Raw genomic sequence first — 20953 nt, forward strand, 5'->3', positions numbered from 1 at the left:
TCCACTTTCATAACCAGGGAGAATCTATTTTGACCTCTAATGCACGACACAACTAGCTAGTATTTATACCGCGAAAACCACTGAACAGCCAGACTAGCAGCAAGTGAGCGTCATTGAGATCGCAAAAACTTGTAACAACGTCTGGAACGGCAAACGAAGATGGCGCGGAAGTTGTGTGTTCAAAATTACACTTTGGAGGTGTGCGAAAAAAAAAGCTTGTTTTAGTTTTAACACTGCGTGAAGCTTCACAAATAAGAACAACATTACTGGTATTTAAGATTTCAGGTTAACACTGCGGGGAAAATGTGGACTGTGGTCTCCTGGGTTATGACGACGTGTAATCTTGTAGGTGGTTACCAACGTTTCGGAGAAATGAATCGTCCAAAAAGGCTGTCCACATGGTTCCCACCTAATTTCTTAAAGAAGACTTACGAAAACGCTCTCGAGGCCATCGCCGTTACAGACTACGCTATTCGAAAACCTACAATTAAATAAAAATAAAAAGTTATTTCATTTATAAAATGCTCCAATGAAAAGGACTTTCCAATTCGATGTATTTTTAATATTTAAATAATCATGGTATTGGTTTCCATCTTTCCTAATGCACTTCATAACAAGCAACAGGACACTTAAGAAATCTGAACATAAAATCGTTTGGCAATGGCGAAACTCTGCTGAAACGTAAGTCTCCCGTAATAATCGCCTCTGCACGTCATTCAAACGACCAACAAAATCTCGTTACGCCATTCACAATCCGTGGGAACAGTAAGATATCCGAACGGCCGAATGGCATTAGACCTGGGGAAAGCTACAGTCGTGGGTTCGGACCTCGGAAGCAATCCCTTGGACTGTATGAAATCACGATAATATGATTCGACAATATACAAATAAGAATATGGGCGAGTTGTGGAACAAAGCGGTTCATGCACAGAAATAGAAGCGTTATTCTCAGCAACAGAACTTACTGTTGTAACTCGTCTTGATGGTAGAACTTACCTGCAACAAAGAAACAAAGTATTAAGGACAAGCACCAATATCAAGTGCTTTCTTCTGCATGCGTCTCATCGGCTCACTCTCATTCATTCGACATCACCCACTCGATCAATCGAATGGTCACACGCAGAATCTGTCTCTTGCCCGATCAATCCGTCTCTAACTCAATTATGTAAATGTTATCTTAGTCAGGAAACCAACAGAATGCGGATCTGTTAGTTCTGCCTGCTGTCATGATCATATTCAGTTTCTCTAAGCCAATTCCCGCCTTCGCAGACGCGTAAGAGGCCTGCACCTTAGCAGTCGTAACATTCCACACAGTGGTTTACATTCCTGAGCAACCAGACATTGCAGACGGCTCGAGAAATGACGGTCAGACATTACACAAATAGCACGCATTTCTGGCATCTGATTTAGATCACGAAATACATTGAGTTTCGCCTACTACTCAATGTCCTTGTCTAGAAGTAACCTGATCATCAGTTCATGAGATTTAACTCGTGTGTCTTCAGATTATGTCCCATAAACAATACGCTTTTATGAGTGCTGGGTGGGTTGCCTAACAGTCAGGGCGAAAATGTCTCTCAGAACGGAAACTGTGGGAAGCAGTGACTCATGCAGACACCTTTTTCTTTCTTGAAATAACAAATATCTGACACATATGGTATATAGCTAAATAAGACACAATGCAGACGACGTCCGACTGCGTCTAACACAAGCTTCACAAGACAGGAGTTATAACCTGTACTTGGTAGACTTCAGGATCGATTAGAACGTATTCTGTATAACCTAACCTAACCTTTACGTCAATCTGAATTTTCTAAAAGGAGCTTGCGTATGCCCTTTAAAGCGCGAAGCTCATCTAAACGATACTTAAAAATTCTGTTCCTACCTCGAATAAAATACACCACATTTCCATTACAAACCTCAACAAGCGCTATTTACAGAACAAACTTGTGTTTATTCTGAGAATCATTAACACGTGTGCAAAATGAATGAATGAAAGTTAAAGCTGGTTATACGTACACATAGTTATCTCTGTGGTTTAAAGAGATAAACTAGCGGATGTCATAAATCATACATCTTGTCGCAGAATGATTACTGCCTGCTTGTTTCACTGTTAAGTTAACTACGGTTTATCAATTGCTTACATAGCGTCGAATAGAAAAATGACTGTGACGCTTAATTCGGAAGCACAGGAAGGAAACGATTCCGGCCTCTTGTTGAGGTTCTTACTCCACAGAGCAAAATCCTTATTGATAAGCTCTTGGTCACTCGGCTACCCAAGAAATTTATCGCCTCTTATGGAACCAAAAGTTCATTAACGAGTTCACACACACTTTGTCACCGGCAAAGAATACAAATTATGGCCCTCTTCATCATGCAGTTGTCTCCAGCCTTCTGTCACTTCATTCTTCTGAAGTCTAAATAATCTTCTCGGTACTTTGCTCTCAAGTTTCACGCCCGTACAAAACAACACTATTCTAACGTTAGCCTACAGGGACTATAGTAGAAACTACGAAGAAACTCACTCACGGCAAACGGTGGAAGGACATGGTGACAATTAATTTCAAAACTATAATCGAAGAACTGGCTTGGAGAAATTAAATGTGATCACGTAATCTCGTTCAGATCGGCTCTGAGGCCCACGCAACGTGCACCGGGGACTCTGCCACACGGGCAAAGCGGCCGAAACGTCAAAGCGACCACTTAACCTTCACCTAATACGTAGGATACAAATGCGTGTAGCTGTAAATCCGTTCGCTAGTCTCCGTGGCATGGTGCTTAATTAATCACAGGGATTCGCTCTTCATGCGATGTGCCTAATAAAGTACAGATCCATCTTCCCTTATAAAGCAGTAAAAAACCAAATTTAAGAAACAATGACGACATAGTACTGTACTAAAATAAGCATTTCCAGGTTCAATGTTCCTAACCTAGCATATACCAATGACGTCACCACACACCTTCGTTTTCCATAATCCTACACTCGGGTATTCCACAAGATAGCACGGGAAAATAGTGGAAGTGAACACCCACAAGAAAACATATTTCTTCTGTTTTGCACATTTCACTGGCCTTGACGTTTATTTACTTCAGATAAAAATCTGTTGTAGAAGGTAAGACGGGGGTTTCCTTGCACTTCCTTAAATATTCACACTAACTAAATCGTCTCAAACAAATGTTCAGTTTTACTAAGTTCTATAACACATGTTATGACACGTACTATATTTTTCGTCGATTTTTTATTTATAAAAATTCAATTTTTGAGGTTATAATGGTCAGTGCACATAATTAAATTCATCCAAAATTACTTTCGTGAGCCCCCACTACCGACCATTCCAACTGATGGATTACAGTTACTTCGGATATCAAACATTCCAACAAACGATCAGACACACAGAATGTCTGTATTATGCGTTCGTTTTATGCAACTGTAAAAAGAATGTGTCGAAATCTGAAAAAGTCGCTTAAAAGTACTGGGTGATACAAATTACATTCACAATATTTTATTAAAAATATATTCTAAAGCATTAAACCAACGGTATTTAGAATTCTACACAGAGTCAGAATGAAAGAATAAAAGTGAAAAACAAGACATTCAACAATCGATGAATTCATGTCGATCTAATACAATAACGATAAATAATGGACTAATAATCAGTAGTCCATTACTTATCGTGTTTCTTCGAGTGTCTTCGGATTATAATCGGAAGACACTCGAGGAAACAATCAAATTGGTGGCGGCCCCGGGGTCAGTCACATCGAAAATGATACCAGTTCAAATTATTTGGGAGAAGAGTGGACTTATTTTATAGCATAAAGAAGCGCCTAATTACACCTGCCCTCTTTCTGTTTCCCCTTGTTGCTGTAACCTATCGCCGTGCCAGACCGGCAACTTCTTCAACATGCATGTGATGCGGTTGGGTATAAGTACTAAGGAGACTGAAAAATACAAACACAATCAACTTATAAACACATCATCCGTCATACTTCTGTACGGACAAAAGTTTGTGATTGCGAGACACTAATCTCAAGACCCTTCTTGAGGGCGATGCTGAAAGTAGGGGTCTATGGGTATAATAGTTCTACCTAACATAGTGAATTTGTGCAAGTTCTTTTAAATATTTGTCACAATGCGACGGAACCTCTGCGTACAGTACTTTTGCCACCTGCCTCGGTACAGATGTGTTCTAAAGGAGAACTTTGAATGACTTATTCTGCTTTGTAACCAAATTCGTATTGTGTCCGCATTGTCTTACATTTAATAACACCAATTTGATTAATATGAGAAGAAAAAACCTCGAATGCGTGATCACATTTTTGGTCTTAGGACCCCAGGCGAAACAATTCCTCGCCCTCATATTTCCATAGCAAGAAAATAAGGTACAAGTATGTCCTCTTTCCCTCAACTGAAGAAAGCGCGCTACTGAAATCACTTATCCTTCCATATGTGGATCTGACCCTTCGTATGGCAGACGAATGTAACATGATGACTTCCAGAAACTAAAGTTTACTTATCAAACTTCCCTTTTTCAACTCCATTTAACCTTATTCCAGACGCAGATATTAACTACAATATACAGAAAAACAAATTAAATAATGTTGAACAATGAACGAAATTAGCGCAACTGATCAGAAAATTACGTTTCATTCGTGCAATGTGATTTCAGCAACTTTATCATTCAACACCTTACAATCTGGCACTCTCTTCAGGCTGCTGGCAGGCTAATTTAAGACCCAAAACATGAAGCACGTCTACAAAGAAGCCCGAAATGAAGGCATGGAGAAACAGGTCCTTACGTCATCATAACCTGGCACTATACCGTACTGAATGGCCAACCTAACGTTCCAAGTTTCTTACTACTCCAACAGATTAAAGTTTCGTGGGGCCACAGAATCGTCCTTGACTTATCCATAGCAACTACCGAGATGGACACTCAGGTGTCTAGCAGACAGCCATGTAAATCTAACAGGGCGTAACTAACCGACCACGTCTTCTGCTTAATATAATTAAACAGTATTCCATTTGGGCTCGGCATATGATGACACAGCTCAACATCTGCAGGCTGTGTGTGTTATGTTCTCTTGCTTTGTAGTTGCATCTCACCAAATCTGCAACTTTAATGCTAATGCACATTTTGCGGAACATTACCAAGCAACTGGTACGAGAACCAATCACGCGACGAATCTTGGGACGTGTGTGTGACAGGCATTCAAAATCGTATCGACCGCTTCCCATTGGCACGTGTTGCAGAACAGGATTAGTGGTGCATGAGAAACGGCTGTAGGCGTCTGCAAACGACAATGAACGTGAATACAGAGTAGGTTCCTTCAACAAATTCCGCCACTGAACATGACAGTGGCACTGGATTAGCGCTCCGCAGACGGTCCAGACTAGTCAGGCTTGGACTGCGTTTCTATGCCATATTGATGTAGTCGATATATTGATACAGGTACCAATAGTAAAAACAAATATAAAAATGTGTAAAAAGTCGTATTTCTAAGCGCCGTTAAAAAGGAATATCCTCGAAAAATACCTGTTAAGTTTCGTCATGTTCTGAAAATGTTATCGATGTACGAGGCGCGTCCTCAAAGTAAGTTTCCCACTCGTCCCACAGCTAGCAAACCTTATATTGCGCGAAGCGACTGTGCGTACGTGATAGAGCAATCACGTAGCATGGCGCATGCACTAACGGCACCTCCCGCGTTCTCACAGTAGCATCGTTGCAGCTGTTTAAGATGGAGGTTCTTATTCCAGCTCCCGCCGACTGTGAAGTGCGGTCAGTGATAACGCTAAGCCGCACACGGCTCGACGGACAGCAAGTCTCCTGCAGGAGTTCAGCTGGGAGGTGTTTAATCATTCACCCTACAGCCCGGACCTCGCTCCCAGTGATTTCCATCTTTTCCTACACCTCAAGAAATTCCTGTCCGGTCAGCGTCAGCGTTTTGAGAATGACAGAGAGGCGGAGATGGTTATCACACAGTGGTTCCAATCCCAGGCGGCAGACTTCTACGACACAGGTATTCAAAAGTTGGTCCCACGGTATGACCAATGTCTCAATTCCGGTGGCGAATATGTTGAAAAATAGCTGGACACTTGCTGTATCTGTTGCAATAAATATTTCCATGAAATTGTGTTTTGTTTCTGTAAACGGCCCCAGGGAAACTTACTTTGAGGACGCGCCTCGTATTTCGAATACTATGACATATTTTGATCAAACTTGATATACAATACTTCGGTTGGATTTTTAGGCCACTTGGTCAGGTCATCCCGTGTCAGATGGTCAAAATGAAAACTTCCAGTCCGAACTCACAAACCCTGCCTTCCTAGTGCACACACTCTACTATCCTACTGTTGCTAATGCTAATGCCAAAAATCTGCAAATAATAAACAATATTTCATATTAACACGACTGTCTTCTGGGTTGAAGCGTTGCTATCACCCTGACGGAGACTAGAAGCAACTGAAACGTCGGTAAACTTCTATCAGTCTACACGGAGCTACAACCATAAGACAGCCATCTTCGTACTCGCAGCAGTGAGAACCTCAATACTAAATATTTTGTAATCCTGGGATCTCGGGTTCGATTCCCGGCGGTGCCCGAATTTATATCTTGTGTTGAGCAAGACCGTGGTCTAGGCAACACGGAGTTTTCCTCCGTGGTATCCCAACAATGACTCCATTCACACACAGAAGAAGGCAATGGCAAACCACTTCTGGATCATCTGCCAAGAACGTATATGAACAGGTCGCAGTCCGAGAAAAGGATGGAAGGATCCTGTTCATATGGACCTGTCGTCAGACAGAACACTAAATAAATAATAATTAATACGTAATACGTAATTTCTAGGTACGTTTAACCTCTCTTCGTACGAAATTTCATAATCGTAGCTCCAGCGGTCCGTTATTAATTCCTGTCAAACTGAAAGCTAAATGAAAAATTTAGACGACCGCAAAGTTGTTATTTTACATTCTACAAAAGAAAAAGGCCTTGACATAAGTTCTATGTTCTTCGATCATACAGGTGTCATAATTTAAACAATTTCAGGGCCGTTTAACAAATGGCAGTAATGTAACCCCTGCCTCACCGCCATATTCTTATTATGGTCTTATTAAAAATAGTTTCGGTTTTTCTGCAGGCATTTAGTTTCATACAATCGACATATTTTCATAAAAATCCGTCAGTTTATTGAAATCTTGTTAGAAGGAAGAGATACAGACACGTCGCCCTATTTGTCTATAAAATAAAGAAAGTGGGCTAATAAGTACAGTCCAACTTTGGATAATGATATTATTCAAACAAGCCGAAATCTTATCAAAGAGCCTATTTTGTCAGCATACGCAGACATTCTCTTCGCTCGGTGGCTTCTTCCAGTTTTGTTTGAAGAACAACGAAGCCAATTACAGGCGCTCTCTACATAACACAACGTGAAATTCATTTTACAAACAAAAGTGGAATAAAACGGGGCGTGGTGTCAGGAAAGGGGTACCTTGGGCGGGGGGGGGGGGGGATGGGCAGGAGGCGAGGGTGGTAACGGTATATGAACAGAATACCGTGGTTTAAAAAAAGAATGGTTTGAAAGTACGAAGACGAGAGAATGAGAAGAGAAGAGGCGAACCTCGGCCTCCGTCTCTTTCTGTTTTGCGCAGTTCTATTTCCGTCCGCGGTCAATGCAGCTACTATGGGAACCGCGCACACGCTCACAAAATACGACGACGTGTTTAAAAATAGTCGCGATCAATAGCGAACTGGATGGCCTTCACCAAGCCTAGCAGCAAGACCCTGAATTTTATTAACAACACAATTTATTTCTGAACACACACACACGTGGCATAAAAAACTGAATAATGCTGATTACGCCATTCAGAAAATACACCGCCCACCATCACAGCTTGACCTAACCGCACTTCCGACTCGCTGACCTTGATGTTTGTTACTTTGAGACGCCCGCTCGTCGACTGAAACGATGCTGAATCCAGCACGTCCCCGAGAGCCGATCGACAGCACCCTACCTGACCGGCTTGCTGGCTGTTCGAATGAAAAACTGCTAGTGCTACGACATCTAAAGCAATGTTTCCCTAGCTCTTTCGGTCTGAGGCTCCCTTGACGAGAATAAGAAACAATCTGTAAAAATTACTTAAAATGTACTTTGCCAATTAAAAAATAATTGCCAATGAACTTTCATGGTGACGGCTGTCTTCAGGGTTGTTTTGCAGTGTAGCCTGGTAAACGTATACCGACATTTCTAAGGTGCTTGCTGCATCCATCATCGTAATGATTTGCCTTCTTGATGTACGCAGCAAGTTCCTCCGAAACGTCGGTAACTTACCAGGCTACAGGCTTCCTATGAAGCCATGTTTGTAATTATCATGAGGCCTTTTCTTACAAATGTGTGTATTATAATTAGGCCATCAGCCCATCGACAAAAGCTTCAAGGCTCCCAGGGAGAAGGGGAGATTGCACTTCGAGAAAAGCTGATCCAAGGAGCAAACCCACATCAGAACTATTAAACAAATACTCAGGGTAAACAGCATTTTTTCTTAAATTACAAGTCTCTTTGCATGACCACCCGAAACAAACTAAACATGAAAGATTGTTCAGAATTCTTGACTTAAATTGGCATGTTAATTCTGGGCCCCGTCTATTTGAGATTCTGCAAAAACGTAATTTATACTGGACCAAAACGTACCAAAACTAAATTATTCTAAGCTTCCTCTTAGACGCAGCAAAACATTTAATGGTATCCTAATTGCTTTAGAGAACACATACTTAATTTTGTGACTACAACCATCCTCCTTCGCACCTGTAGAATCGGTTTTAAAATACAGAAGAGAACTGAATTACCTGGTGTGACCCGGTGAAATCATTAATTCTGCAGTGTGTCGGCCGGAAGTGTACTTTCTGGAAAGACAATGCAATGGATAATCACGCGGTTGCCTGCACGTGCACGTTATATAAAGTACATAATCTCCCGAATCTTAGGCCGGTGTTATAGGCTCATTTCGAAGCCCATACGTATTTACTTAGGCGCGTATGGTTTATGTTTTCGGTTCAGAATCTTTAGTCTTCCCGCCTACTATCTAAAAACGTAAATATTCAAACATAAAATTATAATTTTACCGTCTATTCCTTAGAGGTCCGACCCTTGGCATTTCGCATTGTGAAAATAGAACAAGAGAGTAAAGTAAAATACTTAACAGAAAGCCCCATAATATGTACACTCCACCAAATATTAGGATAATCACATCAAGAAAGATAATATGAGCGGGACATATAGTGCGCACAGGGAGGTGATAAATGCGATCAAAATTTTGGTTGAAAGGCCTGAAAAACAGAGACCACTAGGAATACGTAGCAGTAGATTGCAAGATAAAATTAAAATTTATCGAAATCAAATAGTGAAAGCATGTGAACTACATTCATGTGGCTCTTTATAACACGGTAATGAACCTTCTTGTATCCATAAGAAGCGAGACTATCGCTTTCTAAAGACTCTTCTCCATATTAGAGATTTCTCTGCAAAAAGAATTGTAACGATCGACACAAACTACTTGCTTGTTAAAGGAAAACGAAATCGAAAGAGACGCTCGCTGAAACAGTCTTTTTAAAGCTGTGATAAAATATACACAACGTAAAGCGAAGTAGAGGTCACAGACCTACAGCGGTCCATGGACCACCAGTTGATGAACAATGGTGTATTATACAGGCCTATAAGGCCAACATTTTCAGATACTCGTTTCTGGTAGACCGTCACATCAACATGCATTATATAAAGTACCAAAGCTGAAAATACTCCCTTCAGTTCTGAATCCCGCTGGAATTGGGTGCATCGACTTGTATTTGCAGGCTCAAGCTGATGGATGATAAAAATAAGCCGACCAAACTCCTGGTACCCAGAATAAGCTTGGTTACCTCGGCAGACATTATGTAAGTGTCTTTATATTGGCCTATGTACGTGTTAAGCAAAAAATGAGGTTCCCGTGGGTTGTTGTTCTTGATGGAGATCAATATTAACGGAAGATCTCTTGCCTCGTTCCACCAGTGCCTCATAACTCATGCAAATGGTTTCACTGGTGTGACACTTCATAAATTATAAGTGAATTTGTTCCATCAATGAATGAACATATAAATGCACAAATACCGTTTCTGCTGCCGTATATCCAAAGGACCTTGAGGAAACAGGCTTATTACCATAAACACACACTCGAATTCTGAGAAATTTATACAAGAAATGTGGCACACGAGTTACAGTTGTACTGGGGAAGTGTTCTGGACGGACAAAACATGAAAAAAAAATCGGTCTTTAAAAATATAAACTTCTTGGAATGGCTTATGTAATACAGCATTCAAAACAAATATTGAAGATCTCTTTCAACTTCCAATGGTAGAACGTTCAGAAAAATCGTCACATGACTAAGTAACCTTTCAGACTCAGGATGTTTGTTAATTTTGGTACAAGAACCTAAGTTACAGCAACATAATACATAACGTAGGCCTACAAGATTTACGACGTGTTCCTGACACATACGTTTGACACAATAACAATTTTGAGATCTGGGTTTCTTACGGCGGTGAAGATGTTCTAGGCTACGACTTGTAGGAAGATATCAACATATCGAAGAAATATACTGTCTCCTTCTTCAGGGCTTCAGTATGTTTCTCCAAAACGCATATCTACCTACAAATACACACGGCGTCACAACCCACAAGAAGAACGGCGCCATATTTACTCTAATGCCAAAAGGCGACGGCTTAAAAGCATATTTGTATGTATCAACTTTTCTCTCTCTGACACTTCCGAAGAACCGAATGACATCTGTGCAACCACTCACGAAGATCATATCGCCAGCCATGATCGCCATGTAATGCTGCAAGGCGACAGGATTTTCATTACAGGAGACCGATAGTAAGGCTGGGACATGATGCAGTGAAAGCATGAAGAATGGATATCCACCCAAGGGAAACTTCACCCCACAACCAGGACGACTCTAGGGCCACCCAGAAAAATACAGAACAGGCAGCGACGACGGCCCGAACACCGCGCAGGGATCACGACGCTTACCTAAGCCGTTCCATGCGATAATATTCTACAGGGCCTATTCAAACAGTTCTCGTCCGCTTTACCATCGTTTCCAGTTTACAACGCATGATCTTTATCTCATGTAATGTCACAGGAATTAATTTGTGCAGTTCCGAAAATTGCAGTCAGAATAAATGGCCTATTAGGCAGACACATCAGTGCTTACAACTAGAGATTTATTATTTTGGTTTTAGGCGTGTTTGCAACGAGGTTTGGAATTAAAATTGTATAATTCAATTACGTCAATATCTACGTCATGTAGGTCTCATTAATGTTTTGTCCGACGAGCTGATATTTAGGAATATTAAATTTGAGTTTTATGTTAAACATGGGCACTAAAATTAATTTATTCTGACAACGTTTAGTGCGTACCCCAATATCAAATTTCATCTAAATCCATATTTCACTTGTGCGGGCGGACAGATAGATCAACACATAACTTCTACACTGTGTAACGCGTAACTGCAGCCACCAGAACAAATTTTGGAAACTTCCACTACAATAATGTGCGACTATTACACAACTAGAGTCACAAGGAAATGAAAATGTAAACATCCGGTGTTCTACAAATTGGCTAAGACGTCCGTCATTACGGGCTACGTCGTTAATTCGGGTTGCAGGACAACTAGGTACGTCTCGCAAATACGACTCCTCCACCTGCAAGTGTCAATACCGTCTTTTACCGCTGTTAGTTTCGCAAAGTCAACAATAATAGCCTATATTTAATTTTATGAAAAATGTGTCATACATATATTACGAATACTCGTTTCCTCTCGAATAGTCCTTCTTGATAAGCCGGAAACATCTCAGACTGTCAATAAATTCACCGGCTTTTATCAAACCCCGAGGTTCATTGATATACACTATTACTGATGCAGCAATTCAAATCGAACCCTCAACTACAACAAACCCATTTTCGCCAGATACATTCGTCCAGAATGCCCGACTTCCTTCTGGTTTCCCTTCTAAAATTCTATAACAAATACTTTCTCCGTTATTCACACCAACTACTTAAATAAAATTACAACAAATTCGTCGTTATGCAACTTCACAGGACCAAATGCTTAATTTCTTTTAAGACATGAGGTCAGCCACCAGAATACGAAACTCATTTCACAGTGAAATGAAACGGAGCGCACACATCGTAAGATAACTCATTAAACTTACTTCCTGAAATTACTGCTTAATTAATTCCATTGCGAACACCATTTCCTTTGTTGGTCCCAAGAATTTATCAAAATTCAAAACAATTTATCAGCAATTGTAATTAGGCCCTAGTAGCTGCCCTCAATAACCGTACTTTGGCCTACATGGCGTGTCGATGAGCTTCATGCTACGACATGGTGATTACGGTTGTCTAAAGCTTACGACTTTTGCTTACGTGGTCGCGTGTTAAAGTTCTTCGTAAGGCATGGAGCTTTTATGCGTTTATCATCACCAGTCATCCTCGCAACCCCCGTTAGCGTAAGCAAATTCCCGTTTTAGTTATAAGGCTTTGTTTACTATTTCCAGCAATGCGTTTCGTACGCAGAAATTATGTTACCTAACAAGGGACGATGTCTTACGCTTGCCCTTAGTTGGCTTTTTGGTTGGTTGGTTGAGTCATCCTCGTCACTGCCCTAAGTTCCCACTTGTAGCGAGTTGGTCACAAGATGGACCACTGTGCTGATAAAATAACGCCCGAATCCAGGAAATCCGGTAAAACCTGTGATAAAATCGTAAAAATATCTCATTGTCGTTTATGGCATCGGTACTTTACCTTTCGTCTAATAAGCCAACGTCATTACCAGCCTCTTCAATTCAAACACATCCTGATAACTTCTGAATATTCCATATGGCATGATACAGACGACAAATGCGTGTATTTGCGATAAAACATCCCTTTACTTTGCCCTCACGTGAACTAGATGCAATTGCATCTTCGGAGATTATGCATTCCAGGTGAGCACTCCCCAAAGCACAGCAAGCGAGCCACATGCTTGCCGGAAAAATCTTGATTTACAAAATTCATTTTCCACGTGCCAATACAAAATCGCCTAGAATCGTATACTGGGTCCCTGTAAGCATGTAAAAAGAACTGTCCTTGACAGTCCCGCCAGCAAGCACAGAATAACTGACCAAATGACCGTGATCCCTGTACAAGACGGCTCGTGCACACAGCTTTAGCCTATGTTCCACTATTCCACATCAATAATAATGTTGATTCAACGGTACAAGGCTGAATTCTTTTTAGTCAATGTTTCTGAACCCCATTTCGAATTGTCTTTATGAAACAGAGGGGGCTGCTTCAGCCGTGGATCCAGGTGAAAGTCGTACTGACAAGGTAAGCCCATAGAATCAAGCGAAACAGAATAAATTTAGAAAATGCGACGATTTGTAACTGTGTAACCATTTCTTGATCCAGGTGATCTAAGAGCTGCCAACCTTCAAGCAAATCCCTTTCACTCTCGTCATTTCATCTGTAACTGCAACATTTCAACAGGGTAAAACTGTCCAAGCAGTGCGCAACACTGCAAACTGCTCTGTTTCAATTTTTGAATTTGCAGTTATCAAATGGCCTCCTTCAACAAGCCTCTGCCTGATGCTACTGTCAAGGCGACATTCTTCTTGCTTAATACAGCAAGATAAGTGCGAATAAGACACGCGTTAACCACAAAGCTCGGTGTTTGACCACTTCAAAACTGTACACGAGCGTACCAGCACTGCCCATTATATATTTATAGCTCTTATCTTATTCTTAGCACTGAGTGCTGTCTTCCTGTCCTTCTAATGCGCACCTTCCTTCATTGTATTCAACTGAGCTTATTCGCTAATTTCTGCATTATTATTAAGTTCCTGCTGAATCTCCGTTTAGTTGTACTAAACCTCAGACACATCAGGTCAAATACGGCCTTCGACACTGCGTTACTCTGATAATGAAAAGATATTTCTTCCAACTCTCTATTTACACGCAACAAATTCTAGTACTTGGGTTTTTACATTACTGAGCAATCTGACGGGCACTCGCTGAAGACAAAAACAAATAAGACAGTCAACTACAAAATATTAACAAATAAGCATGTACAAAGAAGACAGAACTTACCAGAGCCTGAGCTGTCGTTGGCCTGGCTGGACATATTGGATCTTCATGCAGCCGATGAAGTCACATCGGGGCTACCACCATATTCCACCTGCACCCCCTGAAAATAAAACAGAAAGGTTATAACACTTGGAACTTCCCTTACTGGGGAATAAGTACACATTTTCAAAGATTCAAACGACAGGAAATAATTAAAATAAAACTAAAATATTAGGACTACTGCGTCATACGATGTCTGATAATCAATCAAACAGGCCTATGTTTTTGTGTAGCAACTGGCAACACTAGTGCGATGGTGAATGGTAGATTACATCAATGGTATTCAAACTTCTTTGTTCGCGTACCCACAAAGTTATTGGTGTATAATTCAAGTTATGTATAGTATATAATCTACATCTAAAATAAATTAAATAAATTACATTACTGATTATTCAGTGTTTATCATAAAATAATATATATATTTTAAATTCCACGTACCCCCTAAGATGTCGCGCGTACCCCAGGTTGAATACCACTGGATTACATGACTACATAATTCTGCAGTTTTGCGTCAAACAGTCGGTGGGATTCAATAGACCAGGGGGCGCCAACCTTTTCTGGGTGAGGAAAACTAGCAACATATTTCAATTCAAATTCAGCACCGTATGATTTTGCGATTAAGGGGGCATTACGTTCGCATTTTCCAAATTTTAACCCTATCCAAAATACAAGAAGAAATAATTAAATAAGAAAGTCAGAGAATAAAATAAATATAATAAGCAAAGACTAAACTGCTTTCGCGGACACCTTGGTGTCAACGGGCATGCGTCTGGTGGTCCCTGCAGTAGCCACGTATTTTGGGGTGGAGTGTTTTGTTTGTCAAAAAGAAGGAAAAAGAATGTGATCACAACTTTCAGAAAATTTTTGTAAGGATCCGGTATTTTAATGGAGGGAGGGGAGGACTGAACTGTAGTGATAAATGGGTCTTCCAGTACAACTCAGAAATAAAACGCCAGCACAAAGAGCGAAGGTCAAAATCAAACTACCCTGCTCCTTTAAATAAAACGGATTTCCTACCCACGGATTTTGCTTTCATTCAAAGTGGTGAACTAGACATTTTAACTTACCCTTTCCAACGTTTACGGCAACGAAATCATCTTTAAAAATCCATTTATTTGGCAAGTGAATTTTGTACCATACAATGTGCCCCTCCACGCAAAATAATCCTTAAAGCCAAATATGGCCAAAAGACAAAGTCAACCAGCATTAAATGCAGATGAAATTGAGAGCAATGTGAAGTCTGCGCGGGACGGGCTTTGGAAAACTGGCTTCCAGCAATATTTCCAGACACAGACGTTGGAATGCCTGTGTAAAATCAGAAGGGCAGTACTTTGAAGGTGTCTACTCACTAAACAGACCTACAGGGGTGGAGATTCAGTCCCGTTTTCAAATGTCAGACCTCGCACGTGTCACTACAATGAAAATATGATCCAACATACTTACGTACGACATCGAAAAGCACATCATCTGCAGCAGCGTCGCACAAAGTGCAGCCGCTAGCTATTTTCATAAATAATATAACAAGTTTTCATCCAATGCTGAACACCTCCGTTTTTGTATACATTAACAAACTCAGAGCCTAAATGTTTTCACATACCCAAAGACTGAATTTTCTTGTGTATTTTGGAACATCCATATCAACATGCTGCTATTTCAAGTATCAACTGTGGTGTTCGCATAAGTACGGCACATGATCATGAATGGTGAAACAGAAGGGAAGTGTAATGAAGATGGGTGGCCTCTTTCAAAATAACATTCCGGAACTTTCCAAGACTTGATACGAAAGACGCCTGAAAATGGAGACAGTAGGCCCACGTTAGAACGCTGGCCTTGTAATCCTGGGGTCTCGGGTTCGATTCCCGGCGGTGCCCGAATTTATAACTTGTGTTGGGCAAGGCCGTGGTCTAGGCAACACGGAGGTTTCCTCCGGGGGCTTCCCCGGTTTCTCCGTGGCATCCCAACAATTACTCCATTCACACACAGAAGAAGGCAATGGCAAACCACTTCTGGATCATCTGCCAAGAACGTATATGAACAGGTCCCAGTCCGAGAAAAGGATGGAAGGATCCTGTTCATATGGACCTGTCGTCAGACAGAACACTAAATAAAAATAAATCTACCTACAAATCCATACGACGTTACAACCCCGAGGACGAACATCAACATCTTCACCACCATGAGGACCTCGAGTCTCCCGTATGAAAAAGGGAAATACGCATTTCGAACAGCTGACAAATCGTGGGGTATTTCCGGTCACTCAGCATTATTTCAGATTCTAGCCGAAGAAGCCCCTCCAGAGCTTCAAGGCAAAATGGCTAGCAACACAACTTGTTTGCATTCGTTCGATTTTGTGCAGTACCGAGAAGGGGATATTCAACATCGAAGAATACCTTCGATCATGTGAAAGGTCAGAAAAGCGCTCTAGGTAAAGTTTGGCGTCAAACTTTGATGGGGCAGGCACGCGATTTCAGAAATTTAGACAGGATCAGTTTTGAACCATTACTTTCAAAGCCTTTAAAAGCAAGAACAGAAACCAATATTCACGTGAAACACAGCAATATTGAAGGCTTGGGATGCCGATTTGAACGAGATTTCTATGCCTTATAGTTCAGGAGAAATAAAGCATTAAATGTGGTATGTAGATTTGGGGCCATCGTATAGATCCATCTACGCCCCCAATAATTGTAACCTTTCTACAGTCAGGTGTTTCTCCGCGTTATTCCATAAATGGCATACATCTATTAATGAGCATGTCGGGCCATATGAAGGTATGTAAAACATCCTAACCACAATTGCCTTGTTATGTACAAAATTAGGTCCAATAAAAGCAGCCTACACCCGCCCACTGTGCCTGAAAGGATTAACCCACGTTTCTGCTCTCGTGACAACCTACGGGCGTAGCAGTGGTGTAAAACATTCTCTTCAGGATGTACCTACCGGTCATGGGAAAACCAACTTGGAATCAACAATTGCAGTAACATCCATGTATCTGCATCGCATTTACAAAACCACAGCAATCTGGCATAAAGTACTTGTTACACGACTGTCCACGAGCCATTCCACAAAATAAATATAACGCCATGGAGTAGAATCCTTTAAAATATTGTACTCGTCGACTTTATCAAGAAAATGCCCGCCTTTTGTGGAACCAAAAAGTTCATTATCCGTGTTCACATGAGCCCGCTCTTGGTGTCAGGTACGTCCAATCCACACCTACTTCTGCACAGCTCCCTTCGAGTTCTCCGACTAAGAATTTTTGCGATGGATGTTCCGAAGGGTAGGCACAGGAGTCCGTAACACGGAATTTTACAACCGCATTCACAAGCAGTCGAAAACTGTCTTCCTCTACATCACCACCAAGCTGGGCACCTGTCCGAGCAGAAATTAGCGCGCTGCCTAAGCAAAAAAAAATCTAGTCAAGCACTTGCAATCGGGACATCACATCCTCAACGTCATCGTCATTCAGAGACGGCTGCCCCGATAAATGCAGTTTCTAGGGTCCAAACAGATGAAAGAACCAAGTATTTTTGGCGCGATACACGAGAGACATTATATGTTTTGGACATACTCGAAAAAAATGCGTACTTCTGACAAAACAATACAGACATTACTTATTCGGTGACAGCTTGCTACACTATTATCAGTTCGGTAATGACCGCTTCACTTTGTACCTGTCCAACACGCCGTTCTGACAATTTTTGAGTATAAATGTGAAGTTTTTCCTTCGACCTACATACAACAACAACAACGCAATAACAACAAAGTATCGACAGGATCCGATATGTGTACCCCAAGACACTTAACGTATCTACCGAAATGATAAAGGCCCGTCCACAACCTTCTACTTTTTCCTACGAAATAGGCAACCAGCATGACCCAGAGTCCAACAAATGGAATCACGGTCATTGTTGTGACACAACAATGACATCGGGGAACTTAACTGTTGCCTTTGTACCACTACTGCATTTCCTACGCCTTTACGTAAAAGATTCATAAAGAGGTCTACCGTTCCTCTTGAGTCGTAGTTATCAACGAAGCTACCTGATGACGTCACCACCCGTGCTGTGGCGTGAAGAACACCTTTGGAATTTATGTGTAAACCGAAGAGCACGCATTTCCAATCACGCTCTTTGTAGACCTATTTCGTTAAATATTCCAACACAATAAAATGTTTCAAATAAATGCTGTGTACTGGACGAAGTTATTTTGTCCAATCAACAATTTTTAAGAAACTTATAAACACCCCCAATCAAAACAGGCTCATCAGCTTCGGACGGACAAATCACTACCATGCGTTCATTTCGTTCAATCCACTAAAAAAACCGCATGAAAGTTACAATTTCAGTGTGTTTTGAACAGGACGTTATTTAATTTTGCATATAAGAAATCAGTTACAAGCAGAAAACGATAATTTCCACAACTTTTCCTTTCGGCAGACAAAATTGAGTCTGTATGATCTGAGGTTTTCACAGCGGTGAGTATGAAGATTTCTGTCTTCTGGGTTGTTGCGCTGATGAATCGCCCTGATGACGGAGGCAGTATGCTCTCTGAAACGTTGGTAAACATCGACCAGACTACACAGCGCAACAACCCAGAAGACAGAAATCTTCATACAAAGAATCGCCCTGATGACGGAGGCAGTGTGACCTCCGAAACGTTGGTTAACATCGACCAGACTACACAGTGCAACAACCTAGAAGACATAAATCTTCAAAATTAAGTCTTCTCTTTAGAAATGGGATTTAAATTTTCAAAACGTTGTCACTATTTCATCAGTTTGCACTTTCATGTAGAAAAAAAACAGAAAACGGGCGAACTTACTGCCATGTCAGTCACGCAGTTCATCAGGACAGACGACAAAGGAAACAAAAATAAGAGTGTGGAAGTGCACCTCCATCAGAAGTACGGAGAAAACTGCCTGTATTTTTGTCTTTCACTTTCCTTATTTCGATGGCCTTCATATTAATTTATTGTACATACAAATCCAAATCCAGTGTTGCAAAACTAACCGCACTACAGAAATCACACGGTCCACAGACGGGAATGCTTTCCTTGAAAGTCGTTAAAAAACACAATAAACTAAAATGAAAAATGATCGCGCGATTTCATATTTTAGAGAATCGATACGGTTCAAATTTAGCGTCATGTGAATTAAAGCCGGATTGAAATAAATCAAGATTTCGTTCCTTCCGGCGACTTTCAGAAACCAGTCCATTAAACTTGTTGTCAGACGGAATGACACGACCTTGGTTTTATGTTTTCACTTTTTGTGCTTTGTTCGAGGAACACAATGTCAGAATACTGTCTGCCCAAGCAAAAACACGTCACAGTAACTTTGCAACATCCGAAACACCAGTCGAAGACCAAGTTCGCACTTCGGCCTCACGATGCAGCTGTTTGAATATTAAAGTGACGAGAATTCTGAATCCGTGGATATTGAACTACGTGAATAGACATACAGGCCTGTCAATTTATCACAAATCTTTCATATCGAAAGATACCAAAGACACCTCTTACTTATTCCACAGCTGCACTAAATTTGGGCAAAAACAGAAACCTAACAGGAACTTAGTACCGTCGCCAGAGATATTTAGGCGTGTGTACAGAATGAACTTCCTCCTCCCCACTTTTCCCTCACACTATTCTGAGTCTGAATTAAAATACTTTCGCTGGCACAAATTCCCCGTTTTAATGTTAAGAAACTCAGTCGTAACATTGTGTGAGATTACAGATTCTGAAGGCTGAATATAGTCTTCTGGGTTTTTCCGGCTTGTGGTCTGGTAGAGCGACATCATCGCCCTGACGATCGAGGCAGCAAGCACCTCTGAAACGTGGGTAAATTTCTACTAGACTGCAAAGACGCAACAACCCAGAATACAGCCACCTTCATAATCGCCGCCTTGAGAACCCGAAATGTTATTGGTTAACGCTGTTAAAGAAAACAGCGTTACATCAATAAAATGCTCTTATGTAAAGCGATAGTTAAAACTGCACCATCTAAATGAAAATTAAGATGGTTCGACAATTTCACTAAAATTTCTAAATGTTTTTGTTTTAAAACTCCGTTCAGTCGCTTTCGTCTGTTTTTTGACGTAAATACGTCTATATTGAAGGGTCATTCCGCAAAAAAAAGTGTTACGAAAAAGTGACAGGAAAATGTGTAGGAAATTTCAACAATTTGTAAATATGGACTGAAAACAATGGTCAGCTTGCATGCATTGTTATGTTACCTAGGAAACGTCATATGTTTACTCGGCATTGTTGTGTTACATTACGGCCGTCAACAATCCGCTCTCGTTATTGCGGAAAGAGCTGAGCTGTGAATCGCTTGTAGAAGAAGTGCGTCGTAGACTAGATAATTTTGTGCTGGTAAAAACGTTTTACAATATCACAGGTACTTATCTTATATAAGAATTATTAAGAAATCTATTGTTGCATTAGTTGTATAGATATGGTGTTTGCACGATATGTTGATACTCTAAAATGTACAAATTTTATAACATATTTCAGCTACCACAGACCCATCTTAAGCGTAACTAATTGAAGTTAAATAAGCAATGTCTTACTCAAATTTTAATCAATTGTAAAGCGTGTATAAAGAAAATATTTAGAATAAAGCCAATATATAAACTTCCTTTCCGAATAGACGTATTTACGTTAAATTCTCCGGAACCATGGTTCCACTGTCAACTTTTTTTCATACGAATAGGCTCTTTGAAGAGGGCGCCTAAGGAGACAACACATTTAAGCACATTA

General features: G+C 40.8%; 1 protein-coding gene across 2 annotated transcripts in view; it reads right to left on the bottom strand.

The window, feature by feature from the left end:
• LOC110832859 (histone deacetylase 4) overlaps positions 1–20953 on the bottom strand; it is a 119008-nt gene that overhangs the window by 90164 nt on the left and 7891 nt on the right. For both annotated transcript variants that reach the window (XM_087356990.1, XM_087356989.1), the window contains exon 2: positions 14162–14258. In XM_087356990.1, coding sequence (XP_087213116.1) covers positions 14162–14195 — 34 coding nt within the window. In that variant the 5' untranslated portion in view covers positions 14196–14258. The remainder of the gene's footprint in view (positions 1–14161; positions 14259–20953) is intronic.

This window comes from Zootermopsis nevadensis, unplaced genomic scaffold (genome assembly GCF_977971745.1).
Source record: "Zootermopsis nevadensis isolate Lab colony 2312 unplaced genomic scaffold, Znev_1.0 Znev_ptg000028l, whole genome shotgun sequence".
Lineage (NCBI taxonomy): Eukaryota > Metazoa > Arthropoda > Insecta > Blattodea > Termopsidae > Zootermopsis > Zootermopsis nevadensis.